Source organism: Hemitrygon akajei, chromosome 6 (assembly GCF_048418815.1).
Source record: "Hemitrygon akajei chromosome 6, sHemAka1.3, whole genome shotgun sequence".
NCBI classification, from domain to species: domain Eukaryota; kingdom Metazoa; phylum Chordata; class Chondrichthyes; order Myliobatiformes; family Dasyatidae; genus Hemitrygon; species Hemitrygon akajei.
In genome coordinates, this window is record NC_133129.1 from 170,274,251 (window position 1) to 170,302,123 (window position 27,873).

The following is a 27,873-nucleotide window of genomic DNA, read 5'->3' on the forward strand; positions in this document are numbered from 1 at the left end:
ATTTGGTTTGAAAGTGAGAAACTTATTTTTCTTAGACACATATCTAGCATGCACGTTCTTTTACCTCATATGGAGGCAAATCAGAATCCCCAAATCTCCATGGGTGACTTTGAAAGCAAATGGCCAGCTTTGCACTAGTCCCTGTTTCTTGAAGTTAAGATGAACAATTAACAGAACAAAAATCATTTAGCTTTACCAACAGTTCCCCTTCAAGAAAAATAAACTTGTATGTTAACTTGTATGTAAACAGTCTTAAATTAATCCCATTTGCTAACAGATGAATGTTCAGTTTGTTAATGCCTCTGTTTACGTAACTGTTTTAAATGAAGGGGTGACTCAGATGTGATGGAGATAAAACACTGGAACTCACAGCACTATTCAGCTTAAAAATAGACTTCACCAGCACATTAAAAGGCAATGTCTTTGCTAAATTGTCTAGATACACACAGAATCATTATTACATTTAATTGGTGCACACTTCCCCTGAAGTCACCTAGGCTATAAATTAGTCTGCATGTTTGAACCCAAAATTGCAAACACTCAGTGTGGCGGGCAGAATCCATGGAAAACGAGTAAATGACTGCAATATCTCCAGAGGGAAGAAGAGGTGCTGTTCCTCAACTTTATGTTGGGCTTCAATGTAAGAGTGTATGAAGGCACTGACAGATAAGGCAGGCTGGGAGTGGGGTTGGGTAAGTAAAATTCATTCAAAATATTTTCTAACGAGTAAAATGTATTCTTAAAGCTACCTAAATAATACATATTTTTATCCTCAGAGTGGCAAGGTCTGGCAGGCAACTGAAAGCTCAGTGAAAGAGTGAATGCAGCTGCTCTTCTAAGTGGTCACCCTAACCAATTCTGATGAATGCTTTTGAGACGAATCACAAACCGAAGTCAGAATGACCTTTGACCTAAAACACGAGTTTTTCCTCTTTCCACCGATGCTGCTCGACTTACTGAGTGTTTCCGACATTTTCCGTTTTTGTTCCACATTTCCGGCATCTACAGATCTTTGATTTTCATAACCCGTTTTGGCACTTATACGGCAGTCGTACAATGATACAACTTACAAAAGGGGCTGAGGCAGAGTGCCGCGGTTGCGTAGTGATTAGCACGATGCTCGGGGCGCTCCAGCGATCAGAGATCAATTCTGGTGCCATCTGTAAGGAGTTTGCACATTCTCCACGTGACCACGTGGGTTTCATCCAGGTGCTCCGGTTTCCTCCCACAGTCCAAAGACGCTTAGTAGGTTCGTTGGTCATTGTAAATTGTCCTGTGATTAGGCTACGGTTAAATAGGTGGGTTGCTGGGCTCGTTGGGCTGGAAGGGGCCGTTAAATGCTGTAGCTATAACTAACCAAACAACTAAATAAATAAATATTTAATAAGAATGCTCACTTTATTCCAAATTTGTACAGTCTTAGATAGTAGATAGTCTCCTCCAGAAAAGGGTGATAGAGATATTCAGCCAGTAGCCAGTACAAAAAGCATTTTCCAAAATCACTCCATTCTTCATTATTGCAAAATACCTCCACATAACATTGAAGAGTTCTGTTATCATTGATAACGTAACCAACAGGACTTATATTAAGTTCATATTTATAAAATGACCCATGACTGACACACAACCTTCAAGTTATTCAATAGCTTTATTTGTGAAAAATAAATCAAAGTCATTGAATTTTCAAATTATACTTCATTTGGATATGACAAATGGACATTCAATTATCAGACATGCGGAGAGCTAAATCCGTTGAAACAAAATGAAGAGGTGGAGGCAGACCTTGTGGTGCCAGCGAACAAATCTTCACTGAATACTGTACGTTTGCTTTGTATCGTTAATAAAGAGTGTTACAATTAATGATCGAGGATCCTTTCGATTCTTGCAGCAGGTAATCTTCCCATGTAAGACATCACCTAGAACCAAAAGGAACATATTACTCTATCGATACAGAAATAATGAGTAGGCAAAACTTCACTGTGCATAAACAAATCTGATTATTGGCCCTCAAAGAAAGAAAGGTTTGGAATGGTAGCTATACATATCACAGCAGTGTTGATACATGGGAGGCACGTTAGTATAGTGTTTAGCATAATGCTTGACAGTGCCAGTGACCTGGGTTCAATCCCATTGCTCCCTGTAAGGAATTTGTACTTTGACCGTGTGTGTTTCCTCTGGATGCTTGGTTTCCTCCCACATTCCAAACACACAAGGGTTAGTTGGTTAATTGCTCACATGCATATCATTGGGTAATGCAGGCTCGTTAGACTAGAAGGGCCTGTTCTAATCTGTATCTCTAAATAGATGTAAACAAATCTGTTGGATCTCCAAAGAGGAATTTCACCTGCTGAATTCATGCACATCACTCATGGAGATCTAAAGTTCCCTCTGAGCATTGTTATGCAGTGTTCGCTCAGTTGCAGGCAATCATACCATCAAACAAAGGAGCAGAATTAGATCACTCACCCCATCGAGTCTGTTCTACCATTCCATCATGGCTGATTTATTATCCCTCTCAATCCCTTTCTTCTGCCTTCTCCCTGTAACATTTGATGCCCTTACTAATTAAGTATCTATCAACCTCTGCTTTAAATATACCCAATGACTTCTCAAACGTCTCTGGCAATAAATTCCAAAGATCTACCACACTCTGGCTAAAGGAATTCCTCCTCGGTTCTGTTCTAAATGGACCTCCTTCTATTCTGAGCCTTTGCTCTCTGGTCCTAGACTCTCCCACTATTGGAAACATCGTTTACATGTTCACTTTATCTAAGCCATTAATGATGCTTTGTTTTGAGACTATTATTTACCCATTCAGCAGATGTCCTGAAAAATTTGGCAAACACTAGGGCAATGAATGTTTAACAACAATTTTGCCTTTGGAAGTGCTTCAAACCCACGTCATGCCAGAGATGTGGATTTACATTGCGTCCCCATGCACCCACTACTTAGACTTTGGTGTCTATGCTCTTCATCTGCACTGACAGCCTCTGACAGTGACAATGTTGGGGTCTTTCTTTCAAACAGTTTCTATATGTCTCCACAGAGTTAGATAAAAACAACAGATTTTTAGAAACAAGAGAAGATCTGTAGATGCTGGAAATCCAAGCAACACACACAAAATGTTGGAGGAACTCAGCAAGCCAGGCATCATCTGTAGCAAAAAGTACAGTTGACATTTTGGGCCAAATAAAATCTAAAAATACAACACTGAAATACTAAGGAATTAATTAAAAGTCAGTAAAATACAAGTCTCCTGGTTGCTTATCAGACTGAGAATCCTCACTGAAATTAATGGGGCTTCTGAATGTACACCAGCTCTGAATGGTTCAGGATCAGAGAGGAGAACTTTAGTGAGTCATGGTTCACAGGTATCTATTATTCAATCCACACTCGATTTACAATGGACTTTTGTGGATCCAGCACTGATGGGAAATGGCTCAACTCTGGCAGTTCCCTTGGTACTGGCAACTAGAACCCATGAGATTCAACTCAATAAATGTCCTACGTCCACATGACCATAAGACCTTAACATATAGGAGCAGAATTAGGCTTTTTGGCTCATTAAGTCTACTCCACCATTCAATCATGCCGATTTATTTTTCTCTCTAGACACCATTCTAGGACGTTCTCTGTGTAACCCTTGGAACCCTTACTAATCAAGCACCTATCACCCTTTGCTTTAAGTGTTCATGATTTATGGGATTGCTTAGTCTATGTTCACTACCATATCAGTAGATCTGGATTCATATCCTATTAAAACATTGGAAATGGAAATACAGTGGGAATGAGATCCTTTGGCCAGTTGTGGTCCATGCCAACCAATGGGCATCCATCTGCATTAATCCTATCTTCAGAATCAGATTTATTCTCACTGACATACTTTATGTTGTCAAATGTGTTACTTTGTGATAGCAGTACAGTGTGAGACATAAACATCACTATAAATAAATAGCATGAAAGGAGAATTGAGAGGTAGTTTTCATGGAACTTTCAGAAATCTGAAGGCAGAGTGGAAAAAAACTGTCCCTTTAACTTTGAGCGTTGCCATCAGGTTCTCCCCACTGATAGTAACAAGAGGGAATGTCCTAGATGTTGAGGGTCCGTAATCATGGATGCCACCTTCTTGAGGATGTCCTTGATGGTTGGTAGGGCTGTGCATGTGATGGAGCTTGCAGAGTCTACAACCCTCTGCAGCCTCCTTTGATCCTGTGAATTGGAGCAACCAGTCAGAATGCTCTCCATTGCGCATCTGCAGAAATTTGGTAGCGTGTTTGGTGACATGCCAAATTTCCTCAAACTCTTACTGATGTAGAAACGCTGGCCTGCCTCCTTCACAATTGCATCAATATGTTGGATTCATCAGCTGCGTGGAGAGGGGGACCTGCTGCGTGGGCAACAGCTTATTCTCCATATGACAGTGCCTTGGCTTGCGAATCATGTAGATAGCTGGGATGCAACATCCATGGTTGACCTCGACCAACAGAGTGCCTCTCACAGGGCTCATGTTTCTATTGCCCCATAGAAGCAGAGAAGAAAACTGCATTTTGAAACTTCGCACCAATGGTATTGTAGATATATAAAATGAAATGTTATTTATTAAGAGATACAGCATGGTAACAGGCCCTTCCGGTCCAATGAACCCATGCCACTTAATTACACCCATGTGAACAATTGACCTACTGACCCTTAAGCTTTGGAATGTCAGAGGAAAGCAGAGTTTCCAGTCATGGGGAGAACGTGCAAATTCCTTGCACTGAGCAGCGGAATTGAACCCAGGCCACAGGTGCTGTAATAGTGTTATGCTAACTGCTATGCCAGTTAGTATTGTCAAGTTCCACAGTTCTCTATCAGTCCACCTACCAGAAACCACCATTATCAGCCTTAGCTAAATACATCCTGTAAAATTCCAAGCATGCCTTACCACCTTTCTGTTTTGTGTGAAGTTAAAATTTAAGTGCAATTCCTTCAAGTAAATTATATGCACCATTACTGCTTATAAACAGATGGCCATTGGTATCATATGGGGCCAACAAAATAAATATGAGTCTACTGAAATGATTGTTTAATTATCATTGGATAACAAATCACTTGTCTTCTCCTTTTAGAGAGTTTTATTTGGCTGCTTCATTTTTTTTTAAATCCTTGGTTTTATAATAAACAAGAAGAGCAAATAGTTACCAGGAATCACATGGAGGCATTGACAATTAATGACAGATAATGCAAGAACAAATGTACTGTTTCTGTAATATTTTTGATACCTATCAACTGCTACATTGGAAATTACTTTCGCAGCAATGACACTGGTGTCAGTCACTGCCTTGTGAAGATACTTCAGATAATATGAAATAAATAAAGTCTGTTGCTAAAAAATATATTTTTACTAACATGTACATGCCTATAATTAGATTTGTGGCACAAATCTATCTATCAGTATATTGGAACACAAAGGCACAGAAATTTACTTCAGCCCACCTAATCCATGCTGAACTATTAATCTGCCCAGTCCCATCGACCACAGCCCTCCCATCTATGTACATTTATGCAAATGTCTCTTAAATGTTGAATGCAAACCCACATCCACCACTTCCACAGGCAGCTCGTTCCACACTTGCCATACCCTCTAAGAGAAGTTCCTTCTCAGGTTGCCCTTAAATATTTCATCTTTCACCTTTAACCCATGACCTCTAGTTCCAGTCTCACCCAACCTCAAAGGGAAGAAAAACCTGCTTGTATTTACTCAAACTACACTTCTCACAATTTTGTATCAAATCTTCCCCCATTCTCCTAGGCTCTAGGGAATAAAGTCCCAACCTATTCAACATATCCCTATAACTCAGGTCCTCAAGTCCTGACAACATCCTTGTAAATTTTCTCTGTACTCTTTCAATCTTATTGACATCATTCCTGTAAGTAGGTGACCAAAAATGTACAAAATACTCCAAATACGGCCTCACCAAAGTCTTCTCCAACTTCAACATAACATCCCGACTCCTCTAATCAATGCTTTGTTTATAAAGGCCAAAAGCTTTCTTTACAACTCTATCTACCTGTGACACCACTTTCAAGGAATTACAGATTTATAATCCCACTTGGTAGGACGAATGGTTTAATTCTGCTCTTATGGTCTTATTTCTGTCTCGGATGATGCTGTCTGACCTGCAGAGTCTTTCCTGCCTTTACTTCAAATTTCCAGCATCTACAGTTTTTATATTATAGATTATTATTTTGCCAAGATAGTCTTTTGTTGGACAGTCTGGAATAGCTAAGGTGCAAAATGTACTTGACATCAAGAGTATTACTAATAGCAACACAATTATCTTGAGAGGGTCAGCGACTTTAAATTCCTCGGTGTTATCATTTCAGAGGATCTGTCCTGGACCCAGTCATTATGGAAAAACCATGGCAATACTTCTACTTAGAGGTTTGTGAAGATTCCACATGACATCTAAAACTTGCCCTCCCCCCCCCCCCCCCCCCACTGAGCGCACATACACGGAGCGCTGTTACAAGAAAGCACCATCCACCATCAAATGCGCCCACCACTCAGGATAAGCACTTCCTCGCTGCTGCCTTCCGAAAGAATGTATGAGAGCTTCTGACCCACACCACTAGATTCAGGAATAGCTTTTATTCCTCAAACATCAGGCTCTTGAACCAGAGGGGATACTAAACTTGATTCATCATCCATCTCTGAATTGTTCCTATATCCTGTGGACTCACTTTCAAAGTCTCTGCATCTCATGTTCTCAATATTTATTGATTCTTTATTATTATTTTTCCCTTTTTGTATGTGCACAGTTTGTTGTCTTTGCATATTCATTGTTTGTCCTGTTTGTCTTATATATTTACGAGGGGTGATTGATAAGTTCGTGGCCTAAGGTAGAAGGCGTCAATTTTAGAAAACCTAGCACATTTATTTTTCAACATAGTCCCCTCCTACATTTACACACTTAATCCAGCGGTCGTGGAGCATACGGATCTTGGACCTCCAGAAAGTGTCCACAGCAGGGGTGATTGATAAGTTCATGGCCTAAGGTAGAAGGAGGTGAGTTAAACAGTTCTCGTTACATGCACATGCAGGTCAGCTCTTTGAATGATTATGCAGAAAGTTTGAAGTTAATAACTCATCAGGGGTGATTAAGAAGTTTGTGGCCAAAGGTAGAAGGCACCCCTCATATATTTATTGTAGTTTTCTTTTTATTATTGTATTCTTTATCTTTTGTGTTTTATTGGTGCTGCATTGGATAAAGAGTTACAATTATTTTATTCTCCTTTACACTTGTGCTCTGGAAATGACATTAAACATCTTGAATCTTGAATTCTTCAGAAGTGAATGTGTGCCTGACAGCAGCTGGTATGACTTCAGAAACAATCCAAGTAACTTATCCATCTGATTCTGGCAACTAAGGCAGCTCAATTCTAGACAACATTGTATAGAGTGGAGTACACTTTAAATGATGAGGAAATGAGTGCCACCACCTCATTATTCATGGGAATCATCAATAATGCAAATATGGGTTAAAGCAAATAGGGAGCAGAGTGTACACAGTCTTTTAGTCTAGCTTTGACATTCAAAGATTCAAAGGTTCATTATCAAAGCAGGTATCCATATACAACTTGAAATATGTATTCTTTATATTTGAAGCCAATATTCTTGAGTCTTCAGTTACTGTACTTTCTTGGAACTTGTTTGTTTAATGTCAGGGATTGGAGGGCAATTTCCCACCTCTAAAATGGATCCTCTTCCGCTACATCTCCCCCTCTTAGGAGATTGGTTGGTGGAGTGGGAGATGATGAAGGAATTTTGCATTACAATTTGCACCACAACACCTTGTGAAAGGATACATAGGACAGATGATCTTTTCCAGTGCATCATTTGCTGATGTTCATGTGAACATTAAATCCTTTGTGATCAGTCTTCAATAGAACCTATGCCTAAATAATCAGTTTAATTGGGCTTGAGGTCTTTAAATCTTTAAATTGATTTTTAAAATTTCTCATCAGAGTGACAGCCAGAAGCTGTACACTGCAAAAAAAATCTCCATTAGAGTCAACATAAAAATCAAATATCAAAAGGAGAGATTTAATATTGCCTGTGGTGAGAATGGATTATTCTTAAATGACAAAAATTGCCCAGTCCCATTGTTAATTTCTCACAATGGTAATCCCCTTCTCAAAACTTGCACACTTTTTTATTCTCTCGTAGCCAGCTAAATCTATTCTTAAGAAGAATACTGTTCATTAGTGATATCAAGCTTTAATGTCTCAAAATAGAAACATTCGATATTCCATTAAATGAACTTGGGTGTCAATTACTTTTGTCTTTACCTTGTAAATTGGCATAGGGTTTTATAGACATCACCAAAAGTATCAATTATATTCTTGCTGTGCTATCACTGTATGTGTGGAGAACACATTGCTTTACCGAGAGATTGTTTACCACCAGCAATTAGCGTGCAGGCTCACACAATAAAAACATACACACTGGATCAGAATTAGACCATAACTCTTCTCAAGCCTAAGCTACTATTCATAAAGACCATGACTGACTTATCACTGGACTTCACTTTCTTGCTTCTTCTCAGCCTAAGATATATTTAATAAACTGATAGAATTCTGCTCTTGCACCTAGTTTAAATTTAACAACATGCTTTACAAACAGCTGAAAGGGACACCAATATACTCGCCCATCTCCGGGTTCACAGCTAAGGCCGTCACGCAAAAGTTAGAAAGAATGGTGTTGCTAATTACAAACTCTGAAATTTGTAAATGGAAGGAGTCTACCCCTCCTACACATCTTCGATGGCTACGTGATATTATGTCTTATTTAAATTTAGAGAAGATCTGCTGCTCAGTCTTAAATTCGAAACAATCTTTTTATGATATCTGGGGACCTTTCCTAAATTACTTTTCCAATTTATAAAGTTTAACAGTGCACAGACTTTTATGTATATTTCTATCTTCTCTTCTTAAGTGAATACGTTTTTTTTCTAATTATCCATCATCATCCATCAGCTTTTTTCTTTGGTCGTTGGTAGGGGGTTGACTTTTTTCTTACGTAAAAAATTTCTTTTATGATGTATGACCTATCTTTAAATTTTTGATTACAGAGTGGTATACCTTTATGTGATCTGCTATAACATTTTGATCAATTTTATTACAATATATGAATGTACACAATTTATGTTGAGATGTATCTATGTGTTGCACTCTGTAAATCTTGTTTTTTCTTCTGAATAAAAATATTGCAAAAATAAAGAAAAAGAACATAAAATAATCAACAATGTGTTCAATGATATTAAACTCACAAATGGAAACAGAAAACAAAGGGAAACTAGCATTCTTGGACGTAGAAACACAGTTGGCACTTTGGAAACTTCCATTTATCATAAGGGGAACACATACAGATCAGATCCTAAACTATCATAGCTCCCATCCAAATGCACACAAGAAGAGATGTATCAAAACTTTGATACTGCAGCACAGCAGACCTAAAGGATAAAGTACAAAAACATCCCTTTAAAGTATATACATGAAGCGGATACCCACATAACTTCTTATAAAGATGCCTATGAGTTCAGCAACACAAAAACCAAGAAGAGACCAAATGGGTTGTTCTTCCATACATTTGAAATATCTTGGAAATGATGGCTCACAGAACATAGAATTCCGGAAACATAGAATTCTGATCGCACATATGCTAACAGTAACATTGGGGACAGTACTTCGCAGACCAAAAGAACGAACCAAACATTGAAGACTAATGTGGTCTACAAAATCCATTGCGGGGACTGCAGCAAATATTATGTCAGCCAAACTGGGAGAAAACTATCCACAAGGATTCATGAACATCAACTGGACATGAACTAGCATGACCAACTCTCCCTTGTCTCCACTCATGACAATCGAGAGGGGCACAACTTCGACTGGGCATCAGTGAAAGTCATGGCGCACAAATGTGGTATGCAAGAGAATTCCTAGATGCATGGTTTTCCACATACAGTTCTGTAAAATGACTTCAAACCTAGTTATGAGACAAAATTCCAGACCACGACGCATGAAGTTCGCCATGCAACCAATCAGCGATGAGATTTCTTCCCTACATCACAGTTGCATTTCCATAACGATGACCAATCAGCTGATTTTTAAGTATATGAAGGTCAAGCACTCGAAGGACAGACCACAATTAACAGCACACTGATGATGCTTCCTCGTATGGTGACAAAACATTTGCATTAAATTGCCAAGATTGGAAAACTCCAGCCAACCATCAACCACCTGAGCTACATATTTTCCAAATTATTTCCAATATATATAATAATTCAGTATCATACAGCACAGAAATAGGCCCTTCAGCCCATCTACTCCACACTGAACTGCTTTCTGCTTAATACCATCAATCCACACCTGGACAATAGCCCTACGTACCCCTTAACCCTTATCCAACACTTTTGCTGGCAGCTTGTTCCACACTTTCACCACCCTCTGAGTGGAGTTCCCCCTCGGCTTTCCCTTAAATATTTCCTAAGTTGCTGGGTACAGAATCCTAAAGATTCACAATCAAATTCCTCTCCCCCTCATTCTCAAATGGACATTATTTTGCCCTGCTTCTTGTTCTAATTTCCATTATCGGGGTAAGATCCTCTCACCATTTATCTTGATGATCCTCAGTGCTTCAAAGTTCAAAGTAAATTTATTATCAAAGTATATATACGTTACCATATACCATCGAGATTCATTTTCTTGTAGGCACTTACAGGGAAAATATAAACGAATTTACAAAAAATAACTATACATAAATAGACAAAGACTGGCAACCAGTGTGCAAAAGGCGACAAACTATACAAATAATAAATAATACTGAGAACACAAGTTGTGAAGAATCCCTGAAAGCGAGCCTGTAGGTTGGAGAATCAGTCCGGAGTAGTGGTGACTGAAGCTATCCAAGCCGTTTCAGAAGCCTAATAGCTGTAGGGTAATAGCTGTTCACAAACCTGGTGGAGTGGAATGTAGGTTTCTGTACCTCCTGCCCAGTGGTAGTAGTGGCATGGCTTGAATGGTGGGGTCTTTGGTAACGGATGCTGCTTTCTTGTGGCAGCACTACATTTAAATGTATTCCCCGGTGGGGAGGGCTTTGCCTGTGATGCCCACCCCACTCTCAGAATCTTAAGAGGTTTCAGTAAGTTCATCCCATTATTGTAAACTCCATAGAGAACAGGCCAAGCTTACTCTTTCATTGAGAACTTCCACACGATAACTTAGCAACAAATGGCACCCAGAATGTTACTTAAGAGAAAAGGGACCAGGGAAATAAAAACTAAAGGGCAACTCTTAGCCAGCAGAAATTACGACAGAGTCTGTTTCAATTGTAACCATACAGAATTTTTAAAAATCAGGTTTCACCAAGAAAGTTGATACAGCTTAAAAAACTAATGGAAGTTCTACTGAGGAGATTTGTTAATTGAGGCTACGTCAGGATAAAATAAAGCTTGATGGATGCAGATAACATTGAAAAGTTACTTTTCAAAGCAAACAACAATTGAAAGAAAATTTAAACCGGAACTATCACATGTTGGTCAGAGAATAATTTACATCAGTTATAGTACAATGGAGATGATATGGCACTATGCCATAAACATTTTAGATGTCTGCTGTACATAGACCATAAAGGCACAGTATGGGCCCTTCGACCCATGATGTGGTGCCGACCTGAAGAAGAGGGAACGGGAGAGGGAAGAATTACTGTGAGTTGGAGAAGTCATTCTTTGTGCCCTCAGGTTGGAGGTGATCAAGACAATCTGAGAGTGGCTTCACTGTGGCAAAAGAGGGCGGCCATGGACCGACATGGCATGAATATCGATCTCCCCAACTTGTGGAGATTTTCCACTTTCCCTCAACCCTCCACTTCAACCACTCCACTCTGGCCTCTTAATTTTTCTCCTCAGGGGCTATCACCTTTCACTGTACACCTCCTCCTTCCCTTTCTCCCATGGTTCACTCTCCTCTCCCATCAGATTCCTTCTTCTCCAGTCCTTTACCTTTTCCACTTATCTCCTTCCTGCCTCTCACTTCATTCCCCACACCCACCTGGCTTCACTTATCACTTTCTAGCTCATCCTCCTCCCACACCTTATTCTGGCACCTTCCTCCTTCCTCTGTAGACCTGATAAAGGGTCTCATCCTATAATGTCAACTCTTTATTCATTTCCATAGATGCTGCCTGACCTGCTGGATTTCTCCAGCATTTTGTGTGTGTTCTTCTGGATTTCCAGCATCTGCAGAATCTGTTTGTGCTTATAATTTTCAAGATTATGGTTCAAATTAAACTTATTTATTTGTAAATCTAATTACTTAGAAATGCATATTGTTAGAATTAAGATTGCTTTGATGTATATTTTCTCATGATTATTATACTAAACCGTAGCTAATTAATTTGGCTGTCTGTTGTCTGAGATTGCCTTCCTGTGGTGCAAATTTGATATGCTCCTTCGGCAGCTGCATCTGCTCCTTCCTGCAATTCACATTCCTCATCAAAAAACCCTGCCAGGGTAAACAGCAATATTCAGGCAGCTTCAGGGCAGAACAGAGTGTACATGTGAGGTCAATGAGCTCTCATCTGAATGGAAAGTGAATTAAGTTTCTCCCTCCACAGATGCTGCCTGACCTTTTGATTATTTACAATATTTTCTTCAAGTCTGGTAAAACTTCATGATCCAAATTTCTTTTGAAGACCTGCCACGTTAGCAATTTTAATTAATTACCTAAAACAGAACAGTGGTAGTAATTGTTCTGCAAAGCGACCCAGGTTCAATTCCCACTGCTGCCAGTAAGGAGTTTAGTTGTTCCGCTTTCCTCCGAAACTGTCTCCAAAGATGTACCAGTTGGTATGCGAATTGGTCATTATAAATTGTCCTGTGATTAAGCTAGGATTAAATTGGGGCATTGGCTTGACGGTCTGAATGAACTTATTCTGGATCGTATCTTAATAAACAAATACATTTTTTTCAGCAACATGACTGTAACAAAGAAGTTCATGATTTGGGACCAATTTCTTCTGAAAAGCATGAATTCAAAACCCAGAATCAGAAATTTCAACTAAGAGACCTAAGGGTCATAGATAGGCTGAATAGTGGGAAACTTTTCACTGTAATGAACATGTCTGAAACCCGAGCCATAGGTTTAAGATGAGGAGTAAGGTGGTTGGAGGGGATCTGAAGAAAAAGAAATTTCATCCAAATGGTGACTGTGATCTGGAGCATAACACCTTCATAATATGGCAAAGTAAGTACTCTAAAAACATTTAAAACTTATCTGAATGAGCTCTTGAAACACCAAAGAATAGGAAGTTCACAGTTCAAAGTAAATTTATTATCAAAGTACATATATGTCACCACATACAACCCCGAGATTTGTTTTCTTGTGGGCATATTCAATAAATGCAATAACAGTAACAGAATCACCTAGTAAGGCAGACAATAAACTACGCAAATACAAAAGAAAACGTAAGAAATAATAACAATAAATAAGTAATAAACATCAAGAACATTAAGGTGAAGAGTGCTTGAAAGTGAGTCCATAAGTTGTGGGAACAACACAGTGATGGGGCAAGTGAAGTTATCCCTTCTGGTTCAAGAGTCTGATGGTTGAGAGCAATAACTGTTCCTGAACCTGGTGGTGTGAGTCTTGAGGCTCCTGAACCTTCTTTCTGATGGCAGCAGCGAGAAGAGAGCATTACCTGAGTGGTGGGGGTCTCTGATGATGGATGCTACTGTCCAGCAACAAGGCTTCATGTAGATGTGCTCAGTAGTGGGAAGGGATTTACCTGTGATGGACTGGGTTGTATCCACTGATTTTTTGTAAGATTTTCCAGTCATGGGGAATTGGTATATCCATACCAGGCTGTGTTGCAGCCAGTCAATAAGCTCTCTGCCAAACATCTATAGAATCAGAGGTGCCATCTGCTTTCTTTGTAATTGCACTTACATGCTGGACCCAGGTCAGGTTTTCTGAAATGATAACATCAAGTAATTTAAAGTTGCTAACCCTCTCCACCTCTGTTCCCCTGATAAAGACTAGCTCATGAACCTCTGGTTTCCACTGCCTGAAGTCAATAATCAGTTTCTTGGTCTTGCTGACATCGACTAAGAATTTGTTATTGAGGCATCACTCAGCCAGATTTTCAATCTCCTTCATGTATGCTGATACACTGAGGCTACAGACCAAGAGCTAGTAAGTGTGATTAGTGTAGAACAAGGGTTTCCAAAATTTTTTATACCATAGACTAATACCATTAAGCAAGGGTTCCGTGGTCCCCCGGTGTAGAAGGATACCTGAAGATTGGCCTGATCACGTCAATCAAAAGTTCCTGCATCTGTGCTGAAATTGACCGTGCCTGCCTATGGCAGGAAGTTTGAATGCAATTTACACAGCATACAGTACTTATACAAAATATGCATTATGTGTTCAAGTTCAGGTGCAAGTTGGTTATGTCCCAGTTTTCCTCAAATATTTTTGCTCCAGGTGTTTGCTCAGCAGCATTGTTGTTGCACTTTGGGCACAAACATTGAGGATGGTATGTGGCTAGACGACTGGAAGGTGGCAAATGAATTTCATGTGAGTTTAACAAATACTGTATAAGAAGTCGGCCATCTGGTTTCTTTTGTTAGCTCCAGCATTCAGCAAGATCTACTGTATCTTCCACTTCAGCATTATTTTCTTACGTCAAATGCACATCCCTTGATTTCCTTACTATCAAAAGATCTCTTAATCAGCCTTGAATATACTTAGCAACTGGGCCTCCTTACTCTTGGTTAGAGAATTCCAAAGATTCAATATTCTCTGGGTGAAGATACGTCTTCTCATCTTTGCACTGAATAGCCATCTCCTTCTGTTTCAGAACGTAGTCCTGGTTCCAGACATCTTAGTCAGGGGAACCCAGCAAATTCTACCCTTTCAACCCCTGAGAAACCGTTGTACATTTCAGTGAGGTCACCTCACAGTCTTCTAAACTCAGGAGGCGATAGGCCATTCTGGTTTTTTTTGTCAGAGGTCAGTGTGAGTCTGAAGATTGAAGTCCCGTGATCGGAGAGTCAGAAGGTCGAAAATAGAAGTTGGTAAGTCTGGAATTCAAGGCCCAATGTCTTCAGACTGCTGAATATTGTGTCATGCTATGTTGGCACTGGAATGTGTGATGAACCTTACTTCTAGCTCATCCTTAGGTTGTGTTGGTTAACACAAATGACACATTTCACTGTATGTTTCAATATACATGTGATAAATAAATGAATCTGAATCTGAATAGAAGACCATAAGACAAAGGAGCAGAATTAGGCCATTTGGCCCATCATGTCTCTCTACCACTCAATCATGGCTGATCCCTTTTTCCCCTCCTCAGCCCCACTCACTGGCTTTCTCCACGTAACCTTTGATGCCATGGCCTATCAAGAACCTATCACTGCTTTCCCAATGAACTGGCCTCCACAGCTACCTGTGGTAACAAATTCCACAAATTCATCACCCTCTGGCTACGGAAATTTCTCCGCATCTCTGTTTTAAATGGACACCTGTCTATCCTGAGGCGGTGCCCTCTTGTCCTTTACTCCCCTACAATGGGAATCCACATCTACTCTATCTGGGCCTTTCAACATCTGAAATGTTTCAATAAGGTCCCCCTCTCAACCTAAATTTCAAAAAGTACAGGCCCAACGCTATCAAAAGTTCCTCATGTGATAACCCTTTGATTCCCAGAATCATCCTTGTGAACCTTCTCTGAACTCTCTCCAAAACCAGCACATCTTTTCTTAGATAAGGAGTCCAAAATAGTTCACATCACTCAAGCTGAGGCCTCACCAGTGCCTTACAAAGCTTATATTCCAGACCTCTTTAAATAATTGCTAACACTGCATTTGCCTTCCTCACCCCTGATTCAACCTACAAGTTAACCTTTAGGGTGTTCTGCACAAGGACTCCCAAGTCCCTATCCATCTCAGATTTTTGGATTTTCTCCGTTTAGGAAATAGTCTGCACATTTATTTCTTCTATCGAAGTACATTGTATTCCAGCGTCTTCTCATACAATTAAAGGGTTAGGAATACAGCCATGTTTTGGACAACAGAAGGCCAAAGTCCAAACAATTTGCCTTCCATATAAGTTTCTCACTGGGATTCCTACGTCCTACTAGGAACAGGAACAAGGAATCCATACTGTCCTTTGTAAAGTTAAATCTGTTGCTCCTATTGCTAAATTGTTTCATAACAGTATCATCTTTTTATCCTAAGTTGCATCAGTTTCCTTTATCGGTAATCACTGCACCTGAGTTCATCATTAGAAACACAAGTGATTCTGCAGATGCTGTAATCCAGAGTAACAGCATGGAAAGGAATAAAGAGTCGACATTTCCTTCTTTCAGTCTTCTTCCGTTCCCCACTCTGGTTTCCCTGTTACTTCCTCTCTTCTCACCTGCATATCACCTCCCACCATGACCTACCTCCTTCCCTTTCTCTGAGTCCATTCTCCTCTCCCATCGCAAACCCTCGTCTTCAGCACTTTACCTTTTCTGCCGATCACCTCCTGGCTTCTCATTTGATTCCCCCCTCCCCCAGTCATTTGGCTTCACCTGCCACCTTCTAGCTTCTTCCTCTTTCCTTTCCAGTCCTGATGAAGGGTCTTGGCCCAGAACATCGATTGTTTATTCCTTTCCACAGATGCTGCCTGACCTGCTGAAATCTCCCAGCATTTTGTGTGTGTTGCTTTGGATTTTTAGCTTTGGCAGAATTTCTCCTGTTAATAATGATCAAAGCAACACACACAAAATGCTGGAGGAACCCAGCTGGTCAGGCAGCATCCATGGAATAGAATGAAGAGTTGACGTTTCCGGCAGAAACCCTTCATCATCAGATAGTGGAACTGAACCAAACAGCTCATTTGGAGAAATGCACCGTCACAGATACGATGTACTGAATAAAGATGCAGCTAAAGAAAGATAAACCACTTTTCCAAGATTCATGCATGACAGGGAATGAAAGAATGAGTAGTCACTTTTGTAATATCAGAATTGCAGTGGCTGGTTTCCAAATAGTACTGACTTACAAAATAAACTAAAACAAAACAGAGCGATAATGACAACAACATGTTTTTGCAGAAATATGAAGTATAAATGCACTGGAGAAAACTGTCCTCTTCATTTTTTTGTGTGATATTATCTCTCCATTTGGCTTATTGAGTCGATGCTGGCTCTCAGCAATCACATCAATCCTATTCCCACAGCTAGTTTCCAATTATCTTTTCTCTCTTACGTGTCCAAGGAAATCTGAGAACACATGGAGAATGTGAGGCAGTGGTACTTTCTGCACTACTGGCAGTTCCTGCTGCACCATTGTACTGTTTCCGCCTTTCCTTTTTGAATAAGGCCACTGAATCTAGAGAAATATTACCAGTGCAATCCAGGCTCCCCGTCGCCCTTCCTCTTAAATCAGGTCAGCACTGCTTGACCTGGACCACTCCTGTAGTACCACGGGTAATCAATTTAGCGATTTACTTCTACAATGAATGACATTATTATTGTACATTATTTAACAATATTGCTGAATAATGTCTGAGCAAGTTACTGTTCTTTTCTCCAAGCTGAGAAGAGGAAAGACCTCAAGTCCGAAACAACATGATTCCGATCCAGAAACAATGGACCAAGGAGAATTTCAGTCCTGCATGCTCATCAGATTGACATTATCAGGTGTTACAGCATCAAGATTCCTCTGTACTATATTCTGCAGCATTTATAGCCTGCTCTATTACCCCTCCCACAAATAAATAAACAGCAAACACATCCTGTTAGATCATGAACATTGGTTGTAGTTTGATGGACTCTGGATCAATGGCCCTTTGTCACTTCTGCTATTGCTTGCATGGAGGGGGTGGAGTCTGGCGCGGATGGGGGTGGAGGCTTTTTGCTGTTGCTCGTGTGAAAGAAGGCGGGAAGGTGGGGTTTCAGGACTTTAATGTTTCTATGGTGTTTCTTTCTTTCATGGATGTTTGTGAAGAGGACAAATTCCAAGTTGTTTACTAGATCCATACTCCTGATATTAAATGCACTTTGAAACTTTGAAACACAGAAATTCTGCAGGTGCTGGAAATCCAGAGCACCACGCACAAAATGCTGGAGGAACTCAGCATCTACGGAAATAATTAAAGAGCTGATTATTCAGGCCAAGATCCCTCATTAGGACTGTTACATTTCTGTTAAATTTTGGACGTGAACTAATTAATATTCCGTGCCAAAATTTGGTCTTGGGTCCCTGGATTTGATTTCAGTCCCTATCTCTTCCAGAAAAGCCCGAGCATCATTGAGTCAGCTCATTCCCCTCTGCCATCACTTTTCTGAATCACCTTGAACACCACCTCACTACCTTGCCCTCCTTTTAAAATTATTCTTTCGATAACTTCTAGTAATCTTTTTTATGTATTGCACTGCATTGCCGCTGCAAAACAACACATTTCATGACATATGTCAGTGATAGTAAACCTGAATCTGATTCTAACTTAAAAACTGTCAATCCACAAAAAATGGCATATGAACATCAGTATTAACTTCAGAATTTATTCCAACAGATGGAATCATTCATATGTAACGTTTAGCCCGGCTCAATGAGTATCAAGTAACAGCTTGAGGCATTCTCAACTTTGTTTGGATTCATTTCCATTTTTGCAATAGATTAGCTAACAGGGGCGATGTTCACTGACCAGATGTTTACTTTGGCCACTATCAATATACCTGGAGGTGATATTTGAAAATAGTTAGGCAGCTTGGCTTCAAATGCTGGATCAGAGCCAACACAACAAAGTAGTCCACAGATCATTTCACTACATTAAACACAATTATTAACGTTGACCTCCTTAGTATCCAATTTAGATCACAACAATTGAATTTTACATGTAGAAGCCAGACTTATCCATGTGAAAGTGTAAGATTAAAGGAAAGGCAGTAATTAAAATAGTCTTCAAACACTTTCTCATGTTTATAATTAAAATAGTCACCTGCTTCTCATAAGTGGAAAGTAAAAGAACCTAAGGGCAAAAATAAAGTCTTTGATCCTTTCTGCTGTAGCAATGGTACCTTGTACCCCATTCTCTCCTTTTCCATTCCCCAGTTTTGCTCCTGTATTACCCTTTCTTTTCTCCTCATTTGCCTATTGGCTCCTTCTGGTTTCCTTCCTCCTTCTCTTTCTCCCATGGTCCACTCTCCTCTCCTATCAGATTCCTTCTTTTTCAGCCCTCCAGCTTTTTTACCTATCACCTCCCAGCTTCTCACTTCATTCTCCCTCTCCCACCCACCTATCTGCTCCCTCAGCTGGCTTCGCCTTTCACCTGCCAGTCTGCACTCCTTCCCTCGCTGTCCTCTTCTGGCTTTTTGCCCCTTTCTTTCTAGTCCCGATGAAGGGTCTTGTCCCGAAATGGCGACTCTTTATTCGTTTGCATAGACACTGCCTGACCTGATGAGTTTCTCCAGAATTTAGTGTGCGTTACAGTGTTATATGGGGTTGTGTTTCCAGGAAAAACAAATTTTGGAGAAAAGAACAGTTACTGCTATGTCGGACTTAGAGCAACAACCCAGGGATGTATCTATATCTGTAAATATTGATAATGATTGTATTGATTATATTCCAGTATCACTTTAAAAGATAAATATCATTATTTATTACTTGATGTTAAATAGCTTGTTCAATGAAATCAAAGTATGCAATGGACTGATTTTCTGGATTATTATTACAATGAACATGATTGGAGCAGAAACAGTGGCATGCAAAAGTTTGGGCACCCCGGTCAAAATCTCTATTACTGTGAATAGTTAAGTGAGTAGAAGATGAACTGATCTCCAAAAGTCATAAAGTTAAAGATGAAACATTCTTTTCAACATTTTAAGCAAGATTAGTGTATTATTTTTGTTTTGTACAATTTTAGAGTGAAAAAAAGGAAAGGAGCACCATGCAAAAGTTTGGGCACCCCAATAGATTTGAGCACTGTGATAACTTTCAGACCTTAATTAGCTTGTTAGGACTATGGCTTGTTCACAGTCATCACTAGGAAAGACCAGGTGATGTGAATTTCAAAGCTTCATAAATACCCTGACTCCTCAAACCTTGTCCCAACAATCAGCAGCTATGGGCTCCTCTAAGCAGCTACCTAGCACTCTGAAAATTAAAATAAATGATGCCCACAAAACAGGAAAAGGCTATAAGAAGATAGCCAAGCGTTTTCAGGTAGCAGTTTCCTCAGTTCGTAATGTAATTAAGAAATGGCAGTAAACATGACGGTGGAGGTCAAGTTGAGGTCTGGAAGACCAAGAAAACTTTCCGAGAGAACTGCTCATACGATTGCTAGAAAGACAAATCAAAACCCCTGTTTAACTGCAAAAGACCTTCAGGAAGTTTTAGCAGGCTCTGGAGTGGTGGTGCACTGTTCCACTGTGCAGTGACACTTGCACAAATATGACCTTCATGGAAGAGTCATCAGAAGAAAACCTTTCCTGCGTCCTCACTACAAAACTCAGCATCAGAAGTTTGCAAAGTAACATCTAAATAAGCCTGATGCATTTTTGAAACAAGTCCTGTGGACTGATGAAGTCAAAATACAACTTTTTAGCTGCAATGAGTAAAGGTATGTTTGGAGAAAAAAGGGTGCAGAAATTCATGAAAAGAACACCTCTCCAACTGTTAAGCACAGGAGTGGATCGATCATGCTTTGGGCTTGTGTTGCAGCCAGTGGCACGGGAACATTTTGCTGGTAGAGGAAAGAATTAATTCAATTAAATACCAGCAAATTCTGGAAGCAAACATTACACTGTCTGTAAAAAAGCTGAAGATGAAAAGAGGATGGCTTTTACAACAGGATAATGATCCTAAGCACACCTCAAAATCCACAATGGACAAAAGGCACAAGCTGAAGGTTTTGCCATGGCTCTCACAGTCTCCCGACCTAAACATCATCTAAAATCTGTAGATAGACCTCAAAAGAGCAGTGCATACAAGACGGCCCAAGAATCTCACAGAACCAGAAGCCTTTTGCAAGGAAGAATGGGTGAAAATCCCCCAAACAAGAATTGAAAGACTCTTAAAAAACACAAAATGATGGCAGAACTCAGCAGGCCAGACAGCATCTATGGGAGGAGGTAATAATGACTTTTCGGGCCGAAACACTTCATCAGGAGTGAAGTAACATGGGATGGTTGAGGGGGGATAAGAAGTGGGGGGAGGGATAAAGTAGACAGCTGGGAAGTGATAGGCTGGAGGGAAATGGGCTAGGGGGAAGGTGGAGAATTATGGGAAATAAAAGAGAAAGAAAGGTAGGGCTGGGGGGAGAGATTATAGGGGGGGGGGGGGGGAAAGAGAGAGAGAGAGAGAGAACCAGACTAAAATAATTGATAGGGATGGGGGTAAGGGTGGGGGGCAGGGGTATCAACGGAGGTCAGTGAGTTGGATGTTCATGCCAGCAGGAAGGAAGCTACCTAGGCGGAAGATAAGGTATTGCTCCATCGACCAGACTCTTAGCTGGCTACAGAAAGCGTTTACAAGCTGTGATACTTGCCAAAGGGGGTGTTACTAAGTACTGACCATGCAGGTTGCCCAAACTTTTGCTTCCGGCCCTTTTCCTTTTTTGTTATTTTTAAACTGTAAAAGATGGTAATAAAAAAGTAATCTTGCTTAAAATATTAAAGAAATGTGTCATCTTTAACTTTATGCCTTTTGGAAATCAGGTCATCTTTTACTCGCTTAGCTATTCACAGTAACAGAAATTTTGACCAGGGGTGCCCAAACTTCGGCATGCCGCTGTAACTGATGCTAAGATAATTTAATAGCATGTCACCTATTTTTCCAAGGGCAAATGTGGAAGATGTTCTTACTTCAGAGCTTGTTTTTATTATCAGCTACAACATTTTAACCACTGCAGATAGAGATTTAAACTTTCAAGACAATTAAATTGTTTAATGATCCCTAACCATCGAATGTTGTTTGCAAAATCCTTCTACCCTATCAGGTCCTCTTAATATCTTGAAAACTTTAATCAAATTATTCCTTAATTTTCCAAGTTCTAGAGAATCAGTGTGTACTATCTACAAGCTGCACTGCAACAACACACCAAAGTTCCTAAGATAGCACCTTCAAGACCCACAACCACTACCATCTAGAAGGACGAAAACAGCAGATACCTTGGTACACCACCACCTGAAAATCCCCCTCCAAGTCACTCACCATCCTGACTTGGAAACATATCACAGTACCACAGTTTCTTTGTCATTGCTGGGTCAAGTTCATGGAATTCCCTCCCTAACAGCACTGTGTGTGTACCTACACCTTGGGAACTGTAGAGGTTCAAGAAGACAGCTCATCACCATCTTCTCTAGGGCAACTAGGGATGGGCAATAAATGCTGGCTTAGTTGGTGACACCCACATCCTGTAAATTAATTTTTAAAAATCCTAACTCATGCTCTACTCTTGGAGTTCCAAGTTTTATTCTTTTGAGTGTTCCAAGACTAATGTTTTCCAAGTTTGGTACGCAGAATTCCTTACAGTATTTCTGCTGTTACGAAGCTAAGAATATGAATGGTGTTGCATCACATCTACATCCAATCTGCTGGATCTGCCGGTCAGCATTCATAGAGCACTGTGGCACTGAAACAGGCCCTTTGGCCCATCTAGTTCATACTGAACTGTTATTCTGCCTAGTGCCATCAACCTGCCACCTGGACGACAGACTTCCATATCCCTCCCATCCATGTATTGGTCCAAATTTCTCTTAAAAGTTGTAATTGAACCTGCAGCCTCCACTTCTGCTGGCAGCCCATTCCACACTTACACCATTCTCTGAGTGATGGAATTCCTCCAAAGTTTCCCTTCAAATATTTCACCTTTCAGTCTCTTTCACCTTCTTTCACTCTTTACTTCTTTCACCTCTAGTTCTAGTCTTGCTGAGTGAAAAATGCTTGCTTGCATTTACCCAATCTTCTGCCTATATCTGTTAATTTTTTATACTTCTATCAAATCTCTCCTCATTTTCCTACACTCCAGGGAATAAGGTCCAAAGCTATTCAACCTGCAATATCCTTGTAAATTTTCTCTACACTCTTTTAATCTTGTTGCTATCTCTCCGATAGGTATGTGATCAGAAATGCACACAATACTCCAGATTAAGCCTCGCTTATACAATTTCAACATAACATCCCAACCCTTGTACTCATACTTTGATTTATGAAGGCCAATGTATGAAAAGTTCTCCTTAAGACCCTACCTATCTATTTGTGATGCCACTTTCAAAGGAATTATGGATTTGTATTTTCAGATCTCTCAGTTCTGCCACATTCCTCAGTGCCCTACCATTTACTGTGTAAGGCCTACCACGGTTTATGCAACACTTCACACGACACTCAAATTACTGCTACTCTTGCCTTCAAATTTCGAGTTAAGCTTACAGAATTCTACAAGTCACTTATGATGTAGCTAGTGAGGCATTATTTTCATTGATTGGGCACTCTTGGACAGAGTGCACAAGGTTATTGTTGTATTCTTATTCTCCTCCACCTCCAAGTATGATGAAAAGAAGGGCCTCTCATCTCTTCTGGGAAGACAGCAGCCTCTTGAGGGCGAACCAAAGGTGCTTTTTTCCTTTGTAAAATGTGTTTTTATGATCCAAAGACAATTCTACTCCAAGAAGATTGGGTCTACTCAATCACTGAGCTGCTCGAGTAGTTGGACTGGTGATGGTGGTGGAGCCGAAAGGGGCTGCTGAGGTTGGGATGGTGGAGAAGGGGCCAGTTGGGATATTGGAGGAGCCCACGATGTGTCGGAGTATCCAATTTGGGTGTGGAGGAGCCGACCTGGCTGCAGACTGCGCTGCTGCCTGCTACTTGGAAGCATCAGTGTTGGTGCAGTACAACCACGGGAGAGTGTCTTGGACATTTCACTTGCAATTGCAAGACTCTGTTGGACAGTGACAATGTGAGCTACACTTGTCTGGTGGAGGGTCAGTCGACCTGGAAGTTGTGTAGCCTCAGCTGTAGCCGCAAGCCTCGAGCTTGCCTGCTGCTGCAGACCAGGTGAGAGATGCATAAGATCTACAGTGTGGTTAGCCTCGGTTGGAGTCTGGCCTCTCCAGTCGGTGCTGCCCTGTCGTGTTCAAGTGGTGGAATGACAGGGTGGATTGCATATGGCTGCACACTGCCAGGAGACTGCACCATCGATTGCTGGACATTGTCGCTCAGGGTCTTAGGTTAAATATGTTCTCTTACGAGTGAATATGCTTCTTTACTCGATATTTTGAATTAAGTTACTTATTATAGGTTTTCTATGTTTCTATTATTTTTGAACGTTTGCTTGCTGTTTTGAATAGTTTGCATCTCGGCCCCAGAGGAACACTGTCTCGTTCATGCTTTCTAGCATGGTTTCAATGATAATTGAACCTGATTTGATTTGAATTCTCAAACCGAGCTAGCAAGTAGGATTAATGTACATGGACAAAAATGTCGGCCTGGACTTAGATGAACAAAAGTTTTGTTTCTGTACTATCCTATGGCTCCATGGCTTTCCAAGACCAAAAGAAGCTAAAATTTCGAACTATCTTGTGCAGTTGCTGGTAGATCAAAAGTTAATTTAATATCTGAATTTGATAGATGGCTGTTTATGAACATTAATGTGAGATTTGGGATAAAGGCGTGTGGACAACCATGATCTTGCTAAATGGCATAACAGCCTCACACACTAAATAGCTCACATTCTGTTCTGATGTTCCTAAGTGGCAGGTGAAAGACAGTGCTCTATAATTGCCTGTGGCCATATCTCCAACCCTCTCCACATTTCTGTTCACTGAGAATGGTTGCCAAAACAACTTGGTTTGCGTTAATTCAGTCTAATTCCTTCCAAAGGGAACTGGGTTTCCTCACAAGAGATGGGAACCTGGCAACTGTAAGGGGCAGTGAGTAGCCATAGTAACTTGATTTTGCTTGAAATTTAAAGAAGGCTTCTTTCTAAATTAAAGATTAGTTTTATTTGTCACATGTATGATGAAACATACAGTGAAATGCGTTTTTTGCATCAAATCAGCAAGGATTGAGCTGGGCATCCCACAAAGGTTGCCATGCTTCCAGTGAAAAATAGCACACCTAGACTTACCAACTCTTATTGTAACTCTTACGTATGTAGATTTTATTCTTGGGGATCATATTACTGAACAGATAACAGACACAGTCTACTTTCTGTTTAGCTAGGATAAGCCAGAAGAAGGAGACCAGCAGGACTCCATCTTTGGCCATTTTCCAATCTCAGTAATCAAAGTAAAAGACCCAGTTTGTCAATCAACCCTGAATGTAAAATCAGCATTTGCAGTTGATGACATCTTTAAAGACCGTAAGTATGTACTCACTGTTAATGTGAATATATTATAGACCACACGTCAGAACGTCAGTGACCGGAGTTCAAACCTGACCTCTGGTGCTGCCTGTGTGGAGTTTGCATGTTCTCTCTGAGACAGCGGGGGTTCACCTGGGTGCTCCAGTTTCCTCCCCTATCTCAATCGTACACTAACACATGACTATATTGCACTTATTGAGTATCTTCCCATTAAATCAAGTTGAAAGCTGGAGTCTGTGGACGATAAATTTACTTACAGCACCTCTTCGGTTCTGGTCCGTTAACTGGGAACTTCCATTTTAACTGTATGCATTTAACGCTTAACCTCATTTTCAGCTTTGACAGATTACGATACCTCATCTCTCCCATCTTATTTATCATTTCTAATTTTTCTTTGTAAATTTTGTGAACGGTCCTTTTTGTTCTCTACTTATGCCCTGTAATTTACAGTAAGTTTATAACTGTGCTCTGTACTGTTGCTACAAAACAGGAAACTTCACAAAATTTAATTCAGTGATAAAAAATATGATCCTGAAAGCTACCGTTGTGTGTCCTTCACACGTGAGTGGAATTAGCTATCGTAAACTAGCACTAATGAAGGTCTGTGCCAGGACAAAAAGGGGGGAGCAATCAGCAAAAATAAATTACTGGAACATAAATTGGAGATGGTTGTGATTGGAGGGAGCATTCTGAGACCCCACACAGACATGATGGACCAAATGGCCTCTTTGATAACATGAAAATACAAGTATATAAAAGCATGACAATATAAAGAACTGCCCGTGAGAAATTGAAAACAGTTTAAGATCAGTGTCATGCTTCACAAATTCTGCATGGCAAGTCAAATTAGGTCGGTCAGTCTTTACAGCTTAAAGCTAGCTGTGCTACAGAAGAGTATGTCGTGAGGAACTGCCAGGTAAGCGTGATCATATCATCGCACAGCTCTCCTCTTATAAAATGGCTCTGGAATTCTTCATTTGATTTCTGCAACAAACAGATACAAATTCATTGAGTGCTATACAGCCTTTGAAGTGAAGAAATGCTTAGCAGTCCAGGCTGGAATGAGCACATGTATGGGTAATCAGTAATCCCAGACGCTGCAGCCTTGTTCTAGGAATAATCCTGAGCTGAAAGGATTTGCCGCATCAAGTTTGCTGCAGTGAAAAGTCTGTAAGATACGCTTCACATAGACACAGCGGAATCACTCCATCCATGCAGAACTGATGTTGATGTCAAAAGTATCGATTAATCACAAGTCAGCAATGATCAAAATCTTATTAAAAAAATAAGAAATCAAATGGTGCGGCTCCTTCGAGCTGTACAGGCAAGAGTTTTGAACATTTGCTGATAATGCCTAACATGTGAAGGGCGCACAAGGGCAACTTCCACAGAGTTCAAAGGAACAGTTTAGAAATAATAAATAAACTGAGAGGTGGGGAGGGAAGGAAACCACAATGTGTCAAAGATGAAAATGGGGTTAAGGATTAAAGTGCATGCAATTAAAGTAGAAGTTCCCACTTTCAGGATCTGACAGGGTGGCTGATGGATCACTGGAGCTGGAGAGAGAAGTACATTTATCTTCTGCAGAATGCCAGCCTTCAATATGAATTAACGGGAGAGTACTGGATTTAAAGGAATCATGGGCAAAGGCTACAAAGCAACTTCATCTGCTGCCTGGAACTGGCTGCCTAGTACATTTCCAGAAGCTATCCCGCTAGCTGGATTTAACAGGACCGGCATAATATTGGAGCTGAGAAGAGCAATTTGTCAATGTCATCTTGATCTAACACGACTGATGCTTTTTTTCACAGCTCTGGTGCTCCCGGATGCTGTGCAAGTGCAGAGTCTTGCTGGGGCTTAGCTGCGTCACCCGGTCTTATCGTACACCTTCGGCGATAAGTACACTGTACTCTATTGCCGCATGCAGATTAACAGGGAATTGAAATTCATTATAAAGACAATGGCAGTATGTTAAATTTATGTAACAGGGCAGCAAACAGCACCTCTCATTCTCCCTGAATGACAAAGGCTGCTGGAGAGTTTTGCACAAAATAGTCTGCATAAGCATCAATGGATGAAAAATAACATTAAAGAAAACACTACACATAAATGGATAAATAAATTATATATATATAAAGAGAGAGAGAGGGAGAAAGAGAGAGAGAGAGAGAGAGACACACACTCTCTCTCTCTCTCTCTCTCTCTCTCTCTGTTGGAACCTTGCTGCAAACAGTGATTTAACTGACACACTGAATAGACAGAAATGCAATGAAGGATGTAAAATCTCAATTTAATGCCTAACATCACAAGGGATGATTTCCAGTTCAAAGCTGTGCTTTAGAATGGAAAATTATATTTCAAAAATACAGGGACAATTTTTAAATCAACTCTAAAACGAGATCTTGGACAGACCTCTTTCAAAGGTAGTCAGAATATTCTTTAAAAAGAGATTCAACTTAAGTTTTCACTGTAGAATCA

At 40.3% G+C, this 27,873-nt stretch overlaps 1 protein-coding gene across 2 annotated transcripts in view; it reads right to left on the reverse strand.

The window, feature by feature from the left end:
• Positions 1–1,629: 1,629 nt before the first annotated feature.
• The window catches only part of prmt3 (protein arginine methyltransferase 3), a 268,134-nt gene continuing 241,890 nt past the window's right edge, over positions 1,630–27,873 (reverse strand). For both annotated transcript variants that reach the window (XM_073047729.1, XM_073047728.1), the window contains one exon: positions 1,630–1,916. In XM_073047729.1, the coding sequence (XP_072903830.1) occupies positions 1,807–1,916 (110 nt within the window). In that variant the 3' untranslated portion in view covers positions 1,630–1,806. The remainder of the gene's footprint in view (positions 1,917–27,873) is intronic.